The 22,436-nt window shown below is 33.1% G+C and overlaps 2 protein-coding genes across 3 annotated transcripts; both read right to left on the reverse strand.

Annotated features, from left to right (window-relative positions):
• Positions 1-1,356: 1,356 nt before the first annotated feature.
• LOC105121396 (potassium transporter 10-like) lies at positions 1,357-7,321 on the reverse strand. 2 transcript variants are annotated; one of them, XM_011020013.1, is made up of 9 exons: positions 7,123-7,321; positions 6,659-6,866; positions 6,136-6,361; positions 5,152-5,397; positions 4,270-4,320; positions 3,898-4,158; positions 3,617-3,784; positions 2,669-2,923; positions 1,357-2,568 (listed from the first exon to the last, which is right to left on the reverse strand). In XM_011020013.1, exons 2-9 carry the CDS (start codon positions 6,782-6,784, stop codon positions 1,526-1,528), a joined length of 2,376 nt encoding a protein of 791 aa, XP_011018315.1. In that variant the 5' UTR covers positions 6,785-6,866; positions 7,123-7,321; the 3' UTR covers positions 1,357-1,525. The 2 variants fall into 2 exon arrangements, with proteins under 2 accessions (XP_011018315.1, XP_011018316.1); XM_011020014.1 differs by having other exon boundaries at positions 6,659-6,881.
• A 6,354-nt stretch (positions 7,322-13,675) lies between these two features.
• LOC105121397 (potassium transporter 11-like) lies at positions 13,676-20,257 on the reverse strand. The gene is made up of 8 exons (XM_011020015.1): positions 19,169-20,257; positions 18,566-18,791; positions 17,750-17,995; positions 17,230-17,280; positions 16,828-17,088; positions 16,508-16,675; positions 15,219-15,473; positions 13,676-14,806 (listed from the first exon to the last, which is right to left on the reverse strand). The coding sequence occupies exons 1-8, from the start codon at positions 19,313-19,315 to the stop codon at positions 13,764-13,766; spliced, it is 2,397 nt and encodes a 798-aa protein (XP_011018317.1). The 5' UTR covers positions 19,316-20,257; the 3' UTR covers positions 13,676-13,763.
• Positions 20,258-22,436: the final 2,179 nt, after the last annotated feature.

A 22,436-nucleotide genomic window follows, 5' to 3' on the forward strand; every position in this document is an offset into this window, starting at 1 on the left:
TCACTGTCACATTTATTAAAAACCCTGAGAAATATAGCTCAACTAGTCAGATCTTAGATTTGCTTTCTAGAGATCACCAGTTCAAGTTTTATAAATCTCAAGGCTACTGGAGGCTTACATGTTTGTCAATTTTAGGGCCCGTAAGATTAGTCAAGGTGTGTACAAACTGGTCCAGACATCCACGCTAATAAAAAAATAAATCATAAATGTTGTAGTACCATATATGTCAATCATGTTACTTCTAATAGTTAAGAAAATCATGTAAAATAATTTCAATGTACCAAGCATATAAACATATAAACAAAATAGAAAATTAATAGGTTATATATTTCCCGTTATGATTGATTAAGTGTTTAAGTAATCTGTCTAGAAAACTTTATGTTATTAAGAATAAAGAGTATTCTATGTTAAACTTTAGGGTTAGTGTATTGATGAAAAACACATAAAAACAAATTAATATATTTTTCACTAGATTAGGAATTTTTTTTATATATAACCTAATTCTTGTGATGCTAGAAAAATCGGCAGCGCAGAGTGGGGCTGCCGCAGGCATGTCGTGGAGAATCGACAGCCCCGACGAAATTGGCTACGTCGACAGAATGGGCTGAGGACATTGAACTCTAAGTTTTTAATTCTCACTTAATTTAAAATTTTAAAAATTCTACTTCACATATGTGCAACTTAAGGATACTTCCCAACATGAAAACCATTGTATCAATCTGTCAGAGCAACGTTAAAACATGAAAATCACCTGACCTGGACGAGGAAAAAAATGCTTTCAAATATGAACACAGAAATAAATGCTTTCAAATATGAACACAGAAATTAAGGTTATGCCAAACAAAGCAAATGCCTCAGTAGCTTGCTGCAGAGTTCACCTCTCGGGGCTGGCTAATTAGACAAACTATGTGTATGTTCAACGGGCCACTCGCTAAGGTAAATGCCAAAGAAAGTCATACTTGTATGCATTTGACCCATTGCCCTTTCAAAGAACAAGCGTCTTTTCTTTTCCTTTTGAATCAAATATACGTTGCTGGATTTTCATGGTCAAGATAAAGAGAGCATATCCTCAACACTAGAAGATTTTTCCTGAAAATACGGGTTTCTTTTTCCCAAGAATTTCCTGGTAGTGATTACTATCTGAAACTATTTGTATTTAAAATGATAGTTAATAATCTTTCAATTGTTTATTTGTCCAAGGTCATAATATATATACGGTCATCATGAGGGAAGCCAAACACTACCAGATCTGCGATCAACATTACTGTTGGTTCAGGTGATAGCTAGTCACCAGCCTTCTTGTCTTCTTTAGCTTTTGATTAATAAGTTTTGCGAGCTATCAATGAGAGTCAATTATGGAATCATGGAAGCTAGTGTCAACGCGTGTTAAAGTTGCAAGTCACCTTCAAATGGCTCCCGCCCAAGGAAAGAACAAATTTGGGTAAAACATTTATGCTCCAAGAAAACAATTCCAGTTGAAGACAGCAAACATGACTCACTCTTCTTTTACTACCCTACCAAATGGCTATACATGAATGATTTGTCCTACATTTAAGAGACTTTCATGTGGAACATTGAGAGCTGCACTGTTCTGTCTGCATATCTTCCTAAGAAAAGCATATATATGATCGATTGCTATTTTCTTATAGAACTTTGAATCCCTGCGTGCCAGAATCTCTGTATTCCCCAGTATGTGCACAACACCGGCATCTCTACAGACACCCAAAAATTCTAACTCATTTACCTCAGCTGGGTTGCTTAGAAGACCAGATGATGCGATGGCAGTGTTATTATGCAGATGGCCATTAAGAGACACGATTGAATCTCCTGATGAAATCGTTCCATCCATGTTCAATGGCATTGTGTTGCTGGAGTGATTCAGAGGAACATCATTTGGCTGCTCAGTTTCCTGGTCACATATACTGTAGTCGTCTGAGTCTGAACACCCGTCCATCAAGGACTCAATTCGGACAAATGTGTAGAGACCTTCAAAGAGTGTTTTCTCAAAACTTTCATCTCTTTTATGGAGGTCTTTATACCCATATCTTACAACACAACGGAACATACGGAAATTAATGGGTCCTATTCGCTTTACAAGGAATCTCTCTCCTTCAGGAACTGTGTGGACAGGAAGGAACTTCACACAGACAAAAACAACTATTGAATGGATGGCAGGCAGGTTTGTGATGAAATGGGAAAAAATGCGTGGCACTCCTCTTGCTAGTTCAGTGTATACAAGTCCGATTCCAGGGACACGAACTAGTCCTAAACTGGGACCAAGCCCAAGAATCCATGCCATTGAAACCTTACTGTGCACCTCAAACTCGTAACGTTTCTTGGTACCATAATGCCACACATACATGATGATAAAAAATGCTAAGGCGATCACAAGAGGAACCCAACCACCTTGATTGACCTTACAGAGCACAGAAGAAAAGTAAGTACCCTCCACTACCAGTGATAAACCCGTGAATATCAGGACAAGAACCCAATGGCAACGCCATATTAATAGCATGACTAGAATCATAAGCAATGTGGTCACCAGCATGACTATGACGACTGCAGTCCCTGTCATGAAAAGAAATAATATACAGAGTTTATCAAATTTTTAACCAAAGACATAAAAGATCTTATTAACTTCATAACATTTGACAACGCATGAACATACCAGAAGCATTTCCAATTTGGCTTTGATTCTTAAAACCAGCTGTCACACCAACACAGAGAATCATAAGGATCCAATTAATGTCTGGAATATATATGTGGCTTAGAAACCTTTTTGATGTATGTACAATTTTAACTCTGGGAAAACAACCAAGTGCAAGGGCCTGCTTGATTAATGAAAAAGTTGCACATATGGTGGCTTGGCTTGCAACAACAGCAGCTGCAGTTGCAACTAGAAGTACTGGCCAATAAATGCTATCTGCAGAATGATAAATGTTACCCGATTTAGATTATAAAAATTCCAATTCCATCAACCACATTTGACAACATTCTGTCGATTTTCACGAAAAAAAAAATCCAGGCAAAAACAAAACAGGAAAAGATGTTTTTAGATTAATAACTAAATCATACTATCAGAGACTGCTTTCTTGGGTTTTTGTTACACAAAGTGCTGGGCCCATTCATTTGTTCAATTTGTCAATTACTAAAGAGGAAAGGATTAAAAAACATAGCAGCCATGTTAAAGTAATTCAGTTGATAAACAGAACCAGCTCCATTGTTTCTCTTCAAAAATTTATAAGAATTACTTCTCCCAGAGTTTTGGAGAAGATGTACCTATCATTAGTGAGTGATTTGCTGTTTGTCATTAACACGTACTCTTCTTGGAGGTAATAATTGTTGGTGTTTATAATAGAGATTCTTGTATAAACTTGCAATTTTCCAACAGATTTAGGTGTAAATACTTTCACAGCAATGGATTTAACTGTTCTCTGTTCCCAGTGCTTTCTATCCATGTAAGCACCATTTGCTGACAGGTTTTTCCGATTTTTATGACAAAAATCATGTTCACATATTATTTGATGCTCCCAATTTTATTTCTCATTTCCATGCCATTCCAGTCACAATAGTCAGGCACCCTATGAAAATAGAAATGGAGGAAGTCATTGTAAACCTGGAATAGAGCTGTAAAATGCATCAACTACATGACTTGTGTTCTTCGTGAGGTAGGCAGCTTGTCCAGAATAGGCAAGAAGTAGGCAGGGAAAAACAACTGTTGTGAAAGCAATCTGTATAGACGGTACAGGAAAATGAGATAGGTCTGCAAAGAGGGCCTCAGTTCCTGTAATATTTCAAGACAAGTAAAGTCACCAGTTTATTGTACACAAGTTTGATGAATGTCAAAAGGGTTAAAAATAAAAGCGAACTTAAATCAAATGAAAACTCAGAGTTCACCTGTTATGCTAAGCATGATACCTCCGAGGGACAGCCAACTGTCTCTCCCTCCCCTTCTGAAATAACGATATATGTACACTGGTGAAATGGCTTTCAGAACACCCGTATCATATTTCCAAATGTTGAATAAGCCAATCCCTCCAATCAAGAGAAACCAAAGGAGCACAATTGGTGCAAAGAGCCAACTAACCCTATCCACACCATGGTGTTGCATGCTGAACAAGCCTACTAATATGACAACAGCAACAAGCACAACCACATCTGATGCACAGAGAAATAGTAACTGATTGATACTTTAAAACATAATATTAGTGGACAAATGTTTAAGTTGATGTAAATGCAAGAAGCTGTTCAATTTCAGTAGGAAGATACCACTACTCATCTTGGGGTGCTCTAACTTGATTCCTTGAACAGCAGACAGCACTGCCACATGTAGCAAAGAAAGAAAGATACATGTATTAGCCACATAATTTTTGTTGATTTATCAAAGTTGGAATGAAGTCTTCCATATGTGGACTTATGTGCATAAGCACTAAAAGACAAAAACGTTTCAGTTAGTCCAGAACATAACCCAGGGTATCCGAGCATATGCACTCTTCATCACTCCAACAGTTTTTAATATGGCACTCCTATTATGTTTTGCAACCAGACATAATGCAAATAAATTTATCATAGTTTGAAACGTGTTCCTACAAATGAAAATTTTGCATCATTTAGTTATTTTAATTAAAGCAAAGGACTTCTAATCCAGCTTTATTTTAAACCTTTGACACACATACATAAGCACCTGCATTATGTTTGCCTTGGATGACTTTGATGGATGGTTAAGTAATTTTGTCACATTTGATGGTACTGTGAGTTTTATATATTTTCCTACCTTTTCTTCTTATGCATTCAACATGCTAGAGAAGGTGGTGAAAGTCTGAAACTAAATGGCAATTTTTTTGTGCTCTGCTGAGTTATTTAAACAAACATGACTACATATCTCTGCAAATACTAAAGGAGCTAATTTATTCTAACCACTGACCAAAATCCATATGTTAAACTATTGGTGAAAAATTGTTATCAGAGACGATGAGTTTTTCTTCTCTCGTCCATGGACCATCCCACACCCTGCAATTCATTGCTTGTATTTTCATGGCATATACACGTGTTGGATTATAGATACACTCTGCTTATCTATCACAATTCCGTGAAACAAACAGCTCTGGTAAAAAGATAGGAGGACAGATAGTGGTTCTAAGGGAAGGAAACCTGATATAGCTGGTGTAAGAATCCCATCACCAATTACCATGGAAGAGCCAACAAGAACAAGAACAAGAAGCGCATTCTTCCTGAAGGTATGTTCCTCCAACCATCTCTTGGTCTTTCCAGCAAAAGAATTCTCATGGAATGTGGCACGACTATAAGTAGTTAGCTGCTCATCTGTACGATCTTGATTATGAATAGTCTTCACATTTGCATGTCGACATAGTAGTGAATAAAGAGCAAATGTCCCACCTGCATGATGAATGGGATAAGTTCCAAGAAACTTACTAGTTCTTTACTGGCTTCAGATACAAATACATTCCTTGCTAAAAGAAGGATACTGCTACATTATGCTTCACTTTATAGGCAGGAAGTGAAATCATTGAATACATGGTAATATCAGAGAAAATAGAAAGTTAAAGAACATAAATCACCTTTTACATATTAGCATAAAAATGAAAATCAGTCCAACCAGTCTGGAAAATTGGAACTTTTGTCAGATCACAGCAAGATGTATATGACACTCCATAATAAATAAATCCATGTTTTTTTTCCAACATGTGTAAGAGAAGATACTTAGCTTTCCTTTACATTAAGATTTTCAAAAGTCATCTAATATTCTATACATTTTATTTACATAACCAGAAAAAAAATATGCGAGAACATCATTGCCTTCAAGATGGCTGGTTGGAGACTATTCTTTTCGTTTTAGTACATAAATGCAAGCGGAAGTCTAAAGTACCCTGTACTGATTAATCATGTGCATTTGGTTTTACATTGCATGTTGACATGTTTGAATAAAAGTACTTTTGTTTTTATTAATGATCATTTCCACTATGTACACAAGCCGGGACCATAACAATATTCATAGTTCCAAAAATATCATGTCATCGCATACTATACTAATGTCAATATTGTAATGTAAGCAAATTTTTTCATCTCTTTTTATTGCTATAATTGAATTTCAATAAAAACAAGTTAATGATTTACCTTGGCCATTGTCATTTGCTCTACAAACAATGAAAACATACTTCAGGAGCGGGATAAGAGTAAGGGAATATATGATCAATGATAGAGCTCCAATTAAATCCTCTGGATCTTCAATTCCATTTGGAAACGTATTGTAGAAGACATACAAAGGAGACGTGCCTAAATCTCCATAGACCACTCCAAGGCTTTGGAAAGCAAGCTGCATAAGCAGTAATCGAGAGAATTTCTGAAAGAAATAAAGCAGAATTAGCACAAAGAATAAAAGCAGGGTGCAAATCAACCACATTATCAGTCTTTTTATTCTCATAGTGTAGGCTGCCATGCCTGTATAGCATGCCATCGACTCTAATGCAAGCTTTAATTCAACAAAATTTATAATATCATTCCTACAGTTTCATCTGTTGTTATTACATTAAATAATAAACAAGCTCATTCGGTAAACTGTTCTTTCAAAAATATATTGTTGGCTTTTGAAACAGTTCGCTTGGCAAGGTATTGAAAAGAACAAACGGTGACATTATACCTCATCCTCGTACTTGTTCGTAAGCTTCTCAGCTTCTGCGTCCATGGGTTGATCAAGATTCTGATCCAAAATCCCGATTCTACTTTTATAATCAATTTCTTCATTACTCTTTCCTCCAGTAGCCATTCGCAGCAGAAGTTAAACGGTCCGTACACTTACACCAACCCCCAAGTCCAATACCATCACTGTCTCTTCCTCGTGCTAATACCTAAGCGAATCACAACTCAAAATCCGCAAATCAGACAAGAATGAATTCAACTTGAAGAAAATGACATGAGGATCCAAAATTTCTTATTTCCTCAACTACAAGATACAAAGCATAAACCAAATCCAAGATGCAGTTGCTTCTTCAGTTCAAATAAACCAACGAAATCCCAACTGAGATATAAACAAAAGAAATATCACACTATCTATAGAGTAAACAAGATGGGCTCATTTCAGCAAATAAAGCAAGATTTCCAAACCTTGACAATAGATAATTAGAGCCGAGTTCACTAAATTCAGTTTTCCTTCAGAGCCAAAGTTGAAATCTATAATTCATTCAGTGCCAACAAAGTGAAGATACTAAAAATTCAACAAAAACCCATGAAGCAAAAGGAGGAAATGAAGACAACCCAACCCTAGTTTTGTCTAGTTTTGTCAGTGCTCTTGTGCATAAAACGTTGTAGTTGTTGGGCTGCTTCTTTCTAAAAGGATTTTTAAAAGAATTTAAAAATCTTTTATTTTTTTAAATTAACATGTTTTTAGTATTTTTAAATTATTTTAATATATTGATTTAAAAATAAAAAATATATATTATTAATATATCTTAACATAAATAATTATTTAAAAAATAATAATAATGACAATGAAGGACAACCCTAGAATGTATTTTATAAAGGTTCCTGTAACTTCAGCAAAGGCTTTTAGCAACATGCCATCATGCCTTTTTGTTGGGCATGCATCAGCATTTTTACAGTACGTAATATTTACGCAAATCTGTAACAGCTGCGTAAATGACGGCATCATCTAGTAATTTTGAGTTACCTTCTTCTTTTAATCGATTCAGACATTGATATTAATATTATGGAAGAAATTTTATTATTATTTTTCAACGAGCAAGGGTAAATATAGCATCTCAAAAGTAGATGTTGACTTGTCTGAATTGTACGGTTTGAATGAATTAAAAAAAAGGGATCCAACGATCCAACTTCAAGTATTTAATCTCTTACTGTCGAAACAGCTCATTCGGTACGGAGTTTCCATGTTCGGGGTGTAAGAAATTTTTTAATAATGAGAGTGGTAAGAACTCTGTGGAGGAGCATTCAACTGTGAGCGAGTGTATCAATGCAATTCTACCACTATTGATGATGTTCATTTACTTTTAACCGAAGTGAACATGCTACAGATGCGTTGACTCTTTTTTTTATTTTTTGTGGGAGCAAACACAACGACTTGAAGTCAAGTTACAACGAATGAGAGGACTTGGTTCCTAAGCCTAACACGGATTTGACACAAAGCAAAGACATGGTTAGTAAAAGGTATCTACAATAAGAAGGGGTGTTAATGGTTTTGTCCGATTTAATTTGAAGTAAAATAATTTAATCAAACTAGTTTTTTTAATTTCTAAAAATCTTGATCCAAATCAAATTGAAAATTAATTTAAATTGATCTCATTGAACTTGATTCAATTTAGTTTTTCCCTTTAAAAACTAGAAATCCAATGCTTGTTTTAAATTGAGCTTTAACAATTTCTTATTTACTTAAATCTTTTGAAGTTTTATTAACAAATCTTTTGTATTAAACCTTTAAATCTTGGATATTAGCAATAATAGATCAAATTTGCTAGTTTAAATCTCTAAATGGGAATTGACATCTAGTTATCTTGTATAAATATGAACATGAAGCCAACAATAAATAGACATCAAGAACATATAATAATTGCCTTTAGTTCTGATCATAAATAATAAAGATAAATCATCTTAACCAAAGAATCTTAAACAAAATTAAAGAAATTTTCTAGCATCATTATAAACATAACCTATTTAGGTTCCTGTTATTAGTTAGTGGTATTGTCCATGTCAAAAGTAAACAACAATCTTACTCTTAGTTCTAGGAAGCATGTATGATTTGACAGTCTAGCCAACAAAACAAATATCTTTAGGATGTGATGAATGTTCGATCAATTGAGTCAGCAGATCTTAAATGAGTTCTCAGATAACTTTCATCCACAAACATTCATTAAAAACATAACATCAATGTTAAAAAGCTCTCCAGTTCCAATTCTTGATAATGAAGAAATAGAAAGTGACGAGAATCTCGTTGGCCAATCAAAAATATGCATGCTTTGTTTATCATAATCAAATAATCAAAAGAAACAAGTTATATAAGTTTCTACTTACAAACTTCAGCCTAATTCATAACCACATGCTATTTTTTATCCATAATCATAATCATAACATGCATAAGAGAGAAAGAGAGGAAAAAAAGCTCCTTATTATAAATCTCAAAAGTTCTATCTTACAAATAATTGCAAAAGCTCGAAGAGGAAAGAGGCATAAACTAAAGATAGAGGTTGTCGGCGCTAAAGATTAATAAATCAGGGAGATGGAGACTAGAGATGAAGGGTGTTAATGTCTTCAGATTTTAACAAACGGATTTTGAAGGTGGATCCTAATGAAACACTTAATCAACTAGAGAAAGAAGATATTAATTCGGCACACACTGAATAAGGAACCAAATTTAATTACAGTGGTACTTGTCAAGCTTAGATAGATGGGCTCATAGGTATTAAAAACTTGTGTTTTCCTTGCACAACTTTTTTGTTTAAAAAAAGATACTAACTTTAACAAGATCTAATCAAATCAGGTTTTTGGTTATTGCTATTTCTAAAAGTTAGTTTATTTATCAGTTAGATGTTTATAATATATTTTTAACAATTGATGTTTGCATGTAGTAGTCTCTAGGTTTTGTTCATCCTCACATTTCTTCTGCATGCAAACTTCACAAGTCTCTTTATAAACTCAAACAAACATCATATACATGGTTCAATCAACTCTAGCATTTCTTATCAGGTCTTAACTTTTATAAGCTTCAAATTAAACTTCTCTTTTAATATACATATCCTTAACTATTTGCATTATATTTCCCTTCACTTTTGATGTTGTCTAACAAATAATATAGTTGGTTAATACATGACTAAAGTATGCATTCCAAGGCCATTGTATTTCTATGATGGAATTTATTTCTCTAATGTTATATATTAATTGTTCTTTTTTATATCTAAGATTCAACTCAGGGATGTTATGATCTTTCAATTGATTTTGTCTACAAAACTTGAAAGAAAAATGGGAATGGTTGATACATGCTATTATTTTTAAAATATATCATTTTTATTGAATGTATGAATTTGGATCTGTAAATTCTAAAATGCCCTTGACAATACACTGTTGCTCTGTTTTCTTGACTATTCAATCAACCACTAACCTACTAAAGGGATTACTTTCAAAGTGACAACATTTATATATTTATTTTAAAAAAAATACATATAATAAACATTTTGTAAATATTGTTCTAGACCTTGGTTTATAAATATAACTTTAACGTTTATATTTATTATTTATGAAATTTTAATTTTGAATATATATATATATGTTTAATTAGATATTTTTTAGACCATGTTATATCCTCATACTATAATGAGTGAATTTAGATTGAGTTAACTTGACATCATCTATATACATAAAATGTGAGTGGTGGCCTTCAAATTTATTTCAATCAATATAATCTTAAAAATATTTATGTTTATAATTTGTTCATCATCCTTTTAAACTCAACATTCATATTCTAAAATTGAGGATTAGGTCTTGTTATCATATTGAAGTCATAAATCATTATCTTAGGTCATAGTAATCTTTAACATCTTAATAATAAACACATATATAGTAGTTTAGGCAAATTCTTAGCATTTAAGTATAATAAGTATCTTTTATTATTGAAAACAATCAAAAAGTAGCTTATTTTAGGATAGGATAAATAAGATAATTGTTATATTCTCTGTTATATAATCAACCTCTTATCTAGAACCTTTAAAGATTAGTTAAGATTTTTTAGTTATCATAAAACTTAACAACTTTATTTTTATTTTTTTTTACTCTTTTTACATATAACTGGTTAAAATACCACTTATAACAGAATATAGACTCCACTAGAGACTTGGTTTAGGGCTAAGATTTGTTTGTTTGTTTTTTAATGATAATGTGGTAGTTGTGCTTTGATGCATTATTTAAATACCTTTGTTGCACTTATCTTCCTAAAGTGATTAATGTGTGTCCGTCTCTTATTATTATTATTATTATTATTATTATATATGATCAATTTTTATATGCTTTTATTTTATGCATTGTCTCTTTTTATTGATTTATCTAGATTGGAAATGAAATTATATTTATGCACCCACTACATAATACTTTTATCATATGCATTGTTTTAAGTTAGCATGAGAAATTAATGGTGTCTCAACAGTCTTTAACCCGAGTAACACTCGTGAAATCACCGAACTTTCATGAATAATCTACTTAATTGTGATTAGTAACCGATATGGCATTGCTCCTATTTATATGTTTTATGTGTTGTAGGCCTAGATTCAACCCATTAAGACTATTAACTATGTAACAAGTGACTTTTTAAGACTAATTTAGTTATTTAACTTATAAAGTAGTGGATATGATAAAACTTTCCAATAGAGTTTCTCCTTGGTAATCATAATATATAGGCATAATATGTGTGAAATCTTGAGAAAGTCATAAAATTTCAAAAAAAGGTGACAAGACAATCCAATTAGTGAAATATATCGTAAAAGATTTGACAACTATTATTACCCTTACAAAAAAGCTACTCCATATCCAATAAGCTATATATTTTTTATGAGTATTTTTATTTATATAGGTAGATTAAGTTTTTACAAGAGAGAGAGGAAACAAATACAAACTATATTTTGAAAGTTCACTTTTCTTACAAAACTAGTAATAATCCAAGCTATGAAAGATAAAGAGAGAGCTCAGATCATACAGAATCAAATCCATTTTTAAAAAGATGAAATAACTTAGCTAACTGATTTGATAGAATGAACTATTCGCTCTAAAAATTGTGAGAGAAAATCTTTACGCACAAAAGCTAATATTATAAAGCTCACCATGATTATGTCTATTTTTTTGTTCTCTTATATCGGTCTAAATAATATCTTTAATTGTTCCCAACTATCTCCTCCCACACACCCTTATCAAAAAGAATTTCAAATGCCTATCCAATTAATTAAGGCTTGTCATTTGTTACTTTAAACTCTCTAGGATCATCAAAAGCTTATATTGTTATTCTATTAAATCCATTACAAACTATTGTTGATATTTTTTCTTCATTCAAACAATATTTTGCATTCTTTTATAGAAACTAAATACCTCAAACACCTTCATCCTTATGTTAGCATGGATATCAAACTCCTCAAAACACGCAAAGTCCAAGCTATATAAGGAAACTCCACAAACCATCTCTTTTTTCAATTCCCCTTATTAATATATTGTGAATACATGCTAGAAAACGCCTTAATTGTTTGAACTCATCCAACTACCTTTTCCTAAATAATACAACAATAATGTTAAGTGTTAGTATAGTGCAAGAGACATGGGTTATTTCATTGTTTATTGTCAAGGTTTTAAGAAATATGTTAACAAGTTGATCCAACATAGACATCAATTATAGTCTTAAGAGAAAAATGCTGACATTGAAGATTAACCTTAAAACCATTGAAGATAAAAACTTGTATGATTATCTTTTAGCTAATAAAACATATCACATGTCAAATGCTTACATTTCTAAGAAAATCAATTACTCCTAAAATTATCAAGTGCACATAAGCTTAATATCTTAAGACTTACCTTAGATTTCTAAAATGATTGAAGTTATTCATGAGAAAAACCATTAATCTTATTATTTTAGTGAAAGCTTGGCTAGACTTGCTTTTAGTTGGCATATAAAGTTAGGTAGCTCTAAAATGAAGTGGGAAGATTTAGTTCTCATAATTCAATTCTAACCCTCTATTTTTTAAATTTTCAAAAAAATAAAAAGCAAAAAAACATAAAAAAATGTTTTTGGTGCAATTTGATTATTCACACATCTATTTTATGATTTGTAGCTATTTTCTCTTGTTGATGTCTTCTAAAACAAATAAAAAGTATATATATGTTTTTAATGCATTTGCAAATAATGTTTGTGTTATCATCTTGTTAGAAGAAGAAGAAAAAGAAAAAGAAAAGAAATCCTCATCACATAAAGGTGCAAATCTGCAACTAATGCAAGATTGGGGAGGGCAGGACTATTAAATTTAGAATGTCTAGAATAGAAGATATAGGCCTATTTTAGAGTGGACTTAGACTCTGAGTTGGGCTGTTTAGAGACTAGTAAAGTAGATGTACAAGTTCGTAAACACAATGACGAAAAAATGAAATGAATTTTAACCATCTGTTTCTGCGTTTCTCTTTGTCTGTCACCCTCTGCTTCCTCATGCTCTCCTTTTCCTTTCTCTCCATAAAAGCTTGCCTTTTTCTCAAATTAACTGCATCAGCTTTGGCCTTACTTTGCAACTATCATAATTGGAAATGCTTAAGTCGACTCGTGACCAACCCACAGGTTTAGGATCAAATTGGAGCCAGCCACTTAAAACCTATTTGATGCTGTTTGGGAACAGAGACAATGGCACTCACGACCCCTCTCCCAAAAGAAAATAAAAATCTCTTAACGTAAAAATAAATAAATAAGAACTTCATTTGATGTTTTTCTCACATGTCTCTGGTCCTACGTTACTTGAGGACAAGGAAGGCTTTCTGCTGAACAGACGAAACTGGTAATCAATATTGATTTATGCGTTGTAGTCCAAATTTGTAGCGAAAACTCCGGGACGCCTTTGTTTTTTGCCAAAAAAAAAAAAACCATTTCTCATTGCACTCAATCACGCTGCTAATATTCAGTATTTCTCAAGATTAATGGCATCGAAGACCGCATGTTGCCTGATTCCTTCAAAATACGAGACGGCATACTTGCTCTTATTACTGTTTTACAAGAAAAAAAATATTTATACATAGAATATCTGTCCGACGTTCAAGAGACTCTCATGGGGAACATTAAAAATCACACTGTTTTCCCTACAAATTTTCCTAAGAAATGCATATATGTAATCAACAGCTATCTTCTTGTATAATCTTGAATCCCTCCTAGCTCTCACCACTGTATTCCCCATTATGTGCACCACCCCAGCATCCCTGCAATTATTCAAAAATTCTCTCTCGTCGACCTCAGTCTGGCTGCTTGTTTGACCAGACGACCTCACGGTAAAATTTGCATGTGATGGAGACTTGATCTGCACGATCGAGTCAGTGGATGAAATAGTGGGATCTGCAAATGATGAGGTTATATTTCCATTATTATTAATAAGGGCTTCTCTTGACCGCTCAGTTTGCTGACCATATAAACTATACTCGTCTGAGTCTGAACATCCCTCCATCATTGACTCGAGCCGAACAAACAAGAAGAGGCTATCAAAAAGTTTTTTCTCAAAATCTTCATCTTTCTTGTGAAGGTCTTTATATCCATACCTTGCAACACACCGGAACATGTGAAAATTCTTTGGTCCAATTCGCTTGACAAGAAATCTCTCTTCTTCAGGGACCGTGTAGACAGGGAGGTACTTCACACAGACAAAAACAACAACAGAATGTATGGCAGGTAGATTTGTGATGAAGTGAGAAAAGATGTGGGGGACCCCACTTGCAAGCTCGGTGTACACAAGTCCTATCCCGGGGACCCTCACCAGTCCTAAACTGGGGCCAAGCCCTACAATCCATGCCATGGAAACCTTACTGTGCATCTCAAACTCGTAGCGTTTCAACGTACCATAATGCCAAACATACATGATGACAAGAAAGGCCGCTGCAATCACAAGGGGAACCCACCCACCTTGATCAATCTTGAAGAGCACAGCAGAGAAGTAGGTGCATTCTACTACCAGTGACAAGCCAGTGAAGAGCATGACAAGAATCCAATGGCAGCGCCATACCATTAACATGACTAGAATCATTAGCAAAGTGGTTACCAGCATGACTATCACAACTGCTGTCCCTGTTGTTGCAGAGAATTTTTTTTTTTCAATTTCGAGCAATGCGTCATAAACAATAAATTGAAATGTACCAGCATATTGTAGAAAAAATTAATGAAACAAAACATATGAGCAAAATCTGGCCAGAGAAATTTGGCTTGGATCTGCTTCTTTAAGTAATCACGAGTTACTTTAAACAAGAGACTTGGAAAAGCACAACCTGTTACTCTCCGCAACACATTTTATGAAGCTCTTGGAACTCGTTCCAAAAAAGTTAAGAAAAGCGCCATAGCAACGGTTAAAAGGTTAGCAAAACAAAAGATGATTCTTGTTTTTTTTAAAAAAAAAAAAATCCAGAACGATATCACACAGGATCAGGCTAGTTTCATGCCACTTGTCCACACACACAGAAATCACACTCTTTAATAAACTTACCATAAGCATTACCAATTTGACTTTGGTTCTGGAAACCAGCAGTGACACAGATGCAAAGAATCATAAGGATCCAATTCATATCTGGAATATATATCTGGCCCAAGAACTTTTTTGATGTATGTACAACTTTGACCCTTGGGAAACATCCAAGTGCAAGGGCTTGCTTGATTATTGAAAAAGTTGCGGATATGGTAGCCTGACTTGCGACCACAGCAGCTGCAGTTGCAACAATGAACACTGGCCAATATATACTATCTGCAAAGAAAGAAGTGTGAATTAGCATCTGTCCACTGACACACCTTTATCAAAATTTTGTATCTTTGGGAAGAGCAAGACTATTGTGAGGAAGAGCAAGACCATTGTGAGGATGGTATCACAACCTTACTAAGAACTTCAAGCTACAATAAGAAATTCATCGGGAAGTGGAGCTACAAAGGCCTGAACAGTCACGAGTATTAAAAAATAAAACTATGGCCAACACAGGAAATTGTTCTTTGAGCTTGGTCCCAAAATTTTTATGGTCGAACCATATGTTTGGAGTAAAGTACGCTGAGTGGATTTTTTTAATTCCATATTACAAGCATGTGGATAACTTCATGCAAATCCATAAGGATTCCATAAAGCTGGATACTCTTGATGGACTTTTCCTTTTCTGAGATCATTGAATAACTACCAAGGTTTTATTTAAGATAAACGAGATCTGAAATTCCCACATTAGCCACTTTTCATGAATCTCAAAATCAAAAAGGGACTTATAATTCTCAAACATGTTTTGTGCTTCTCCAAATGAAAGTCATTCTAGCAATTTGTTCAAACAACCGGGATAATAAATTTTCAAACAATGATTTACAGTGACCATGAATCATTTCTTCATATCATATCTGAGAGTTTCACCACAGCCTAACAGTGAGCCCAACATATAAAATTTTGTAAATTGAAAATTTTGAGTTTAAACACTGGATTTCCCATTCTCTCTTAGGTTGCAAGGTATTCTCAATCCCCAAGATCTCTCTTTGAAGAAGAACTTATAAATTTTCATTTCTTACATGTAATAAGCAGGCCTCAAAATTCACAGCCTACAAGAGAACTTATTCTGTTACTCTGTGCTCTCATTACTTCTCTTGCTCTATTTTGAATTGCATATCAGTAAAATGCTTGCATCAAATACAACTCACTATAAGAAGTTGCAGGAAATGAAGCAAGATATCAGGAGACAGATGAAAAGTAATCAGAGAAAAAGAGAAGCAACAATAGAAGTCTAGGAAAATCAACTGTGAAAGAATTTTTACCTGGTATAGAACGATAGAATGCATCAACCACGTGTTCCTTGTTTTGCATAAGATAAGCAGCTTGTCCAGAATATGCCAAAAGAAGGCAAGGAAAAACAACTACTGTAAAAGCAATCTGTACTGCTAAAACCGGAAAATGGGCTAGGTCAGCAAAAAGTGCCTCTATACCTGTAACAGTTCAGAATAAAAATCAGTATGCAACCATAATCTTAGATTTTATTTTTCACAAATGTTAAAAGGTTTAAACATTAGGGCAGAAAAGGATTTGTGTACTTAAACTTCAAACAAGTATGGAGCCACCAATTCATTCTGATAATTACCAGTTATACTGAGCATAATCCCTCCCAGGGAAGTCCAACTATCTCTACCTCCCCTTCTAAAATACCGATAAATATATACAGGTGAAAAGGCTTTCAGAACACCAGTATCATATTTCCAGATGTTGAACAGGCCGATACCCCCAATTAAGAGAAACCAAAGCAGCACAATTGGGGCAAAGAGCCAGCTGACTTTATCTGTTCCATAGTGTTGCATGCTAAACAAACCCACCAATATTACAACAGCAACAACTGTGACTACATCTGCACCAAAGAAAACAGATTGGTTTAAAGATTCAAAACTTCAAAATTGCTAGAAAATCAAGGCAAAGAAACAACACAATTAGTTGCAGAGAGGAAAAAGTAAAGACAAGGTTTTGTTGACTGTCAGGAGTAGAAAGATACCATTACTCAGTTTGGGGTGGTTTACCTTGATCCCGCCAGAAGCTGAAAGAACTGTCATAGAAGTGTAGTTAATCATTTCCAAGGGAATTGAAATAAATAAAAACTAATATGAACTGATGGGTAAAGAAACACAGGCTACATAACCCCGGATATACCACAAGTACATGCTAATAGCCAGATTATCGCATCAAACTTTTATCCTTTAATCGTTCTTGAGGTTTAAATACATCAATTGGATTTCTTTACCAACAGATCCCATTAGTAACCCAAGCATCAAAAAATATGTTGTTACATTGAAGCACTTGGAGAACACTTATTAAAATAAATTGTAAAATACACATTAAACAAACCACTATGATTTCTTTTCAGGATAAGAACTATATATCTTGCTAATTTTTGAAAGGTTTTTACATATGCACAAACCTGCAATCACACCCATCCGTTTTATGTCCAAGCAATAAGCATGTTATATATGGACAGACAAACACAAACAAAATTTACAAGTAAGGCATCAAGGTACCAGATATCGCTGGAGTGAGAATCCCATCCCCAATCACCATACAAGTGCCAACAAGGACAAGAATAAGAAGCGCATTCCTTCTGAATGCATATCTCTCCAACCATCGCTTAGTTTTAGCAGCAAAAGATCGTTCATGGAAAGTGGAACGGCTGTATGTTGTAAGCTCTTCATCTGTCCGATGTTGATTTGGAATAGTTCTTACGTTAGCATGCCGACAAAGTAATGAATATAGAGCAAATGTTCCACCTGTTCCATGAAGAGGATAAGTTCCAGTACTGTGTCCCTCATCATAGCCGAGGCAGGAAAAATTACAAATGCAAGCTCCACTAGGCACACATTCAAATTAAAATATACTGTTGAAACCTGACGTTCTTACACGAGTTTTTACAAGAACATCACTGTACTGTGCATGTTTAAAATGAGGTCAAAATGTTTTCTTTCAGTTAACTGGGCTATAACAGACAAAACCCACTGAAAAAATTATGAAGGAAACAATTGATCACTTGGGAACGGGCATGGTTAACTATCAAAGTCTGTAGCAATGCAAGGAGAACTACAAAAACAAAGAAAAATTATGAAGACCACCACTATTCGAGCAACAAAAAGGAGAAAATAGCAAGATAGCATCCACGCTTCTAAAAGTATTTTCTTTATGATTGGGATTCGGAGGTAAGCAAAAATGGAAGAAATCATCCCAGTACATCATTAGGTATAGCACCATAAATTCACTAATCAAAATCATAAATCCACAAAATCAGAGCTACATGCAATCAGCACAACACACAACTCCTGAGTCATGTTTTGAAACTGGCTTACCTTGACCATTGTCATTTGCTCTACACACAATGAAGACATACTTAAGGAGTGGGATAAGAGTGAGCGAGTAAATGATCAATGAAAGAGCTCCAATCACATCCTCTGAATCATTGATTCCATGAGGGAATGTATTGTAGAACACGTACAAGGGAGAAGTGCCCAAGTCACCATAAACCACTCCAAGACTCTGGAAGGCAAGCCGTAGAAGCAAAAGCGCTGAGAACTTCTGAAAGTAACCAAATTGTATTAGCAAACAAAATAAAAATCAGCATCAAATCACCAAAATCAACTGAATTAATTAAACAATAATTGATGCATCTATAAATAAGAAATATCGTATACATCCAAAAATGTCAGCATCCTTGTTACGAGATTATAGCTGATTAAATTCATTCATTTGTGATTTAAGGAAAAGGGTAAACGGGTCTGCAAATGGAAATTCAAGCAGATATAAGTGTTTTGGTCTCTAGATCAGTTCATCCCAGGAAGGGGAAATGGCATTAACAAGGAGCATGTGTTGTCCGACGTCAACAAGCACAATTGAACTCCATTTATTAGTTTGTAGTTGAGGGAGAGAGAAGGGAAATTGTAATACTACAGTACCTTTTCTATGTACGTATTTCTGAGCCTTCCAGCTTCCTCATCCATGGGTTGATCAAGTTTCTGATCTAAATCCCACATACTTCCTTTATTGTTGTCACTGTCTTCCTCAACCTCCACTGTTGAAGTCATTCCCATACTCAATTCCATATGAATTCTCTATCTTTCACCAAACAAACCAATCTCTATCTTTCTCTCTCTCTACTAAAAACCATGAAGTCCACACAAGAATCTCCAGCCAGCACCAAGATTCCGAATCTCAAAAACAGAAACACTATGATTTTTTTAAAGAAGAAAATTTAAACACGAGTTTAAAAATCCACTCTTTACTTGAAATCCATCCCAAATCCAATAAAGAATTAAAACTAACCACTAAACTATAGAGGAAAAACAAAAAGAAAAGAAGAGTAACTCGGTACAAAATAAACAATTAATATTTACTTGATTTGTTCAAAACCAAAGTTAAGCTGTGAAATCGACATCCATAAAGAAGTCGAAAAGAAAACAAGACTACAGACTTTAAAACGAAAGAGAGCTGTGAATGAAGCAAAATCCAATTATCCAACGAAACAGAGACGCTCAATTCAGGACAGAGCAACTCAAAAACATCTCATAAAACAAAAGAAGTGATGAAAGCAGAGATAAATTTCTTAGCTTTGTCACTTTAAATTTCAAGTGGCTCAGCCACAGGAACCAAGAAAACCTGTAATAAAAATCTACCATAAACCCATGAAGTGAAAACCAGTGACTGACAAACTCAAGTCGGGTTTTGAGGTCTAGAGGCGGAGAGATGGAGACGAAGGGACTCTGTAACAAGACAGAAAAAAGAGAGCCAAGGAAGCAGTGCTTTAGATGCAGTGTCAATGTCTTTTGTTTTTTGTTTTTTGGCTGGTGGCTTATTTACTAAACGCAGAGAGAAAAAATAAGAATTTTGGTGCCGTTCTGGACTGTAGAGACAGAAGTCGAATAAAAGGAGAGTTTTTGCTGCACAAGCAAGAGCTTTTATCCTTTTCTGTCCGTCTTGAGAGGATTGGCTATGACCTTTCTTTTCTCTTGATTATCTGGTTCTTGTTATTTTTACCTGATTATTATTGAATGATTGAAGGAGATTTGCATAGCAAGATTGAAGAAAAAGGAAATCAAAGGGAATGATGGCATAATAAGTATATGGGGAAGGTTCTTTCTGAGTTGTCTGACGGAGTTCCATGGATTAGTATATTTCAAGTTACTCAGCGGGGCATAAGAACAACCAAAAACCTTAGGTAAGAAATTTGCAATTTTTAAGTACTTTCATATGATTGCCCCTCCCTTTTTTTTAATTTATAGAATTTGTAATAATTTTCTTATACTATCATTTAATTAGAATGATGGACAAAACATTTTGTATCGGTGTAAAATGAACTTTAATGCAATTATTGTCGTTTTGTTAACATGTTGAGTTGTCCTTTTTTAAAAAAAAATGCAATAATTTTGTCTTTTTTTTTACCTTCCCTTTTACTTTAAATAGAAAAGTTAAAAATAACTTACAGTAAATATCTTATTCAAGAAACTACCCTTTTATTTTTATTTGAAAAATATTATATTATTTAAACTCTTCTATTCACCATTCACATCATGAAATTTATCTAATTTGTTTTACAATTAAGTTTAATATATTTTTTTCTGATCTCGATTTTATAGCTCTTTAATCAATTTTAATATGTAATAACAACGTGAAGAAGGGGGTAATTGCAAGCTCGCTTTTAGTCCTTGTATTTTATTTTATTTTCACATAAGTCCACATATAAATCTGTCGATTGCCTGTTTAAATACGTTCCTAACTTATCTCTTGACTTATCCCAGAGTTGAGATCACAGTGTTTCCAATCAACAATCTAGCCTTTTTTACTCTTGAACATAAATAGATAATTTCTAGATATATAGGATATGCTCAGCAACTAAAAAATCTATTTTCCTTTTTAATTTTTAGTTTTTCTTTTTTTTTCAAATAGGATACTGAAAACATGTTTATCTGTAAAAAAATAAAAATAATTTCTTCACTAAAAAAATAAAAAATACTTCAAGATTATAATTATTTTTTGTTAAAAAAACAAGATCATGATTTATAATAGCCATTTTAATATGCTATATTCGAGGTAATATAGCTATAAAATATTAATTTTATTTCATTTGAATTGAAAATTATCATGAAAATAGTTATATTTCTAACTTAAAGATCTTTATATTAAATTTATGACACTAGCTAAATATAAAAAAAAAATGTTCTTAATCTTTTACATTGCTAGAAAATGCTTGTGTGTGTGTGTGTGTGTGTGTGTATAGATCATGGAGAACTTGGATTGAAAAAATTCTAGAAAATGCTTGTGTGTGTGTGTGTGTAGATCATGGAGAACTTGGATTGAAAAAAATTATGTTTTTTTTAAACTTGATACAATTTTAAAAAACTAATTTTCTAACTTTATAGATGAAAAAATATTATATCTGAAAAGAAAGCTTCATTTTTACGTATTTTCTAACTTTATTTTTTAATAAAATAAAATATTACTTAATTTCTAAACAACTGTATAACCTTTCTAATTTTTTTATTATACTTGTTATATTCCAAACAAAAAGTGGCCATAACACTAACTTTTCTTGATAGAGACGAGAAGTTGTCCAAGTGGCCATAACACTAACTTTTCTTGATCATGCATGAGAGACGAGAAGTTGTTCTAAACAACTATAGAAAAAAAAATTAACAGTTAAAAGATGATAAAATTTTTAAAAATTATTTTAAATAAAATAAATAAGAATAGAAAAAATAATCTAAGAATAAAAAATTTTAATTAAGAGAAAAATAGATGATAAAAAAAAAACCAAAATGATGTAAAAAATAATCTAAAAATAAAAAAATATAATTAAAAAAATAAGAGAAAAATAGATAATAAAAAAAATCAAAATTGATGTAAAAATCAAATTTTAAAGAATAAAATTAAAAAAAATAAAAATAAAAAATTAATAACTAGATTTAATATAATTAACAAATAATAATATATTTTTTTATTTTTTTATAAATCTCTGAAAAATATTTTTCACTTAAAATAAAAAGAAACCACTCAATTAAAAATCAAACCAATTTTTTTAACTGAAAAACATTGTTTTAAACATTTTTCCTAGATAAACACAGTAGAGATTGAAATATGATTTTCAGGAGATCACTCTTCAAAGCAATCGTGTTCCTGTGCCGCTGAAACTTATTCAGCAGAAATTATGATAGACGTATGATTAAGATG

This window comes from Populus euphratica, unplaced genomic scaffold, assembly GCF_000495115.2.
Source record: "Populus euphratica unplaced genomic scaffold, PopEup_1.0 scaffold25.1, whole genome shotgun sequence".
NCBI classification, from domain to species: domain Eukaryota; kingdom Viridiplantae; phylum Streptophyta; class Magnoliopsida; order Malpighiales; family Salicaceae; genus Populus; species Populus euphratica.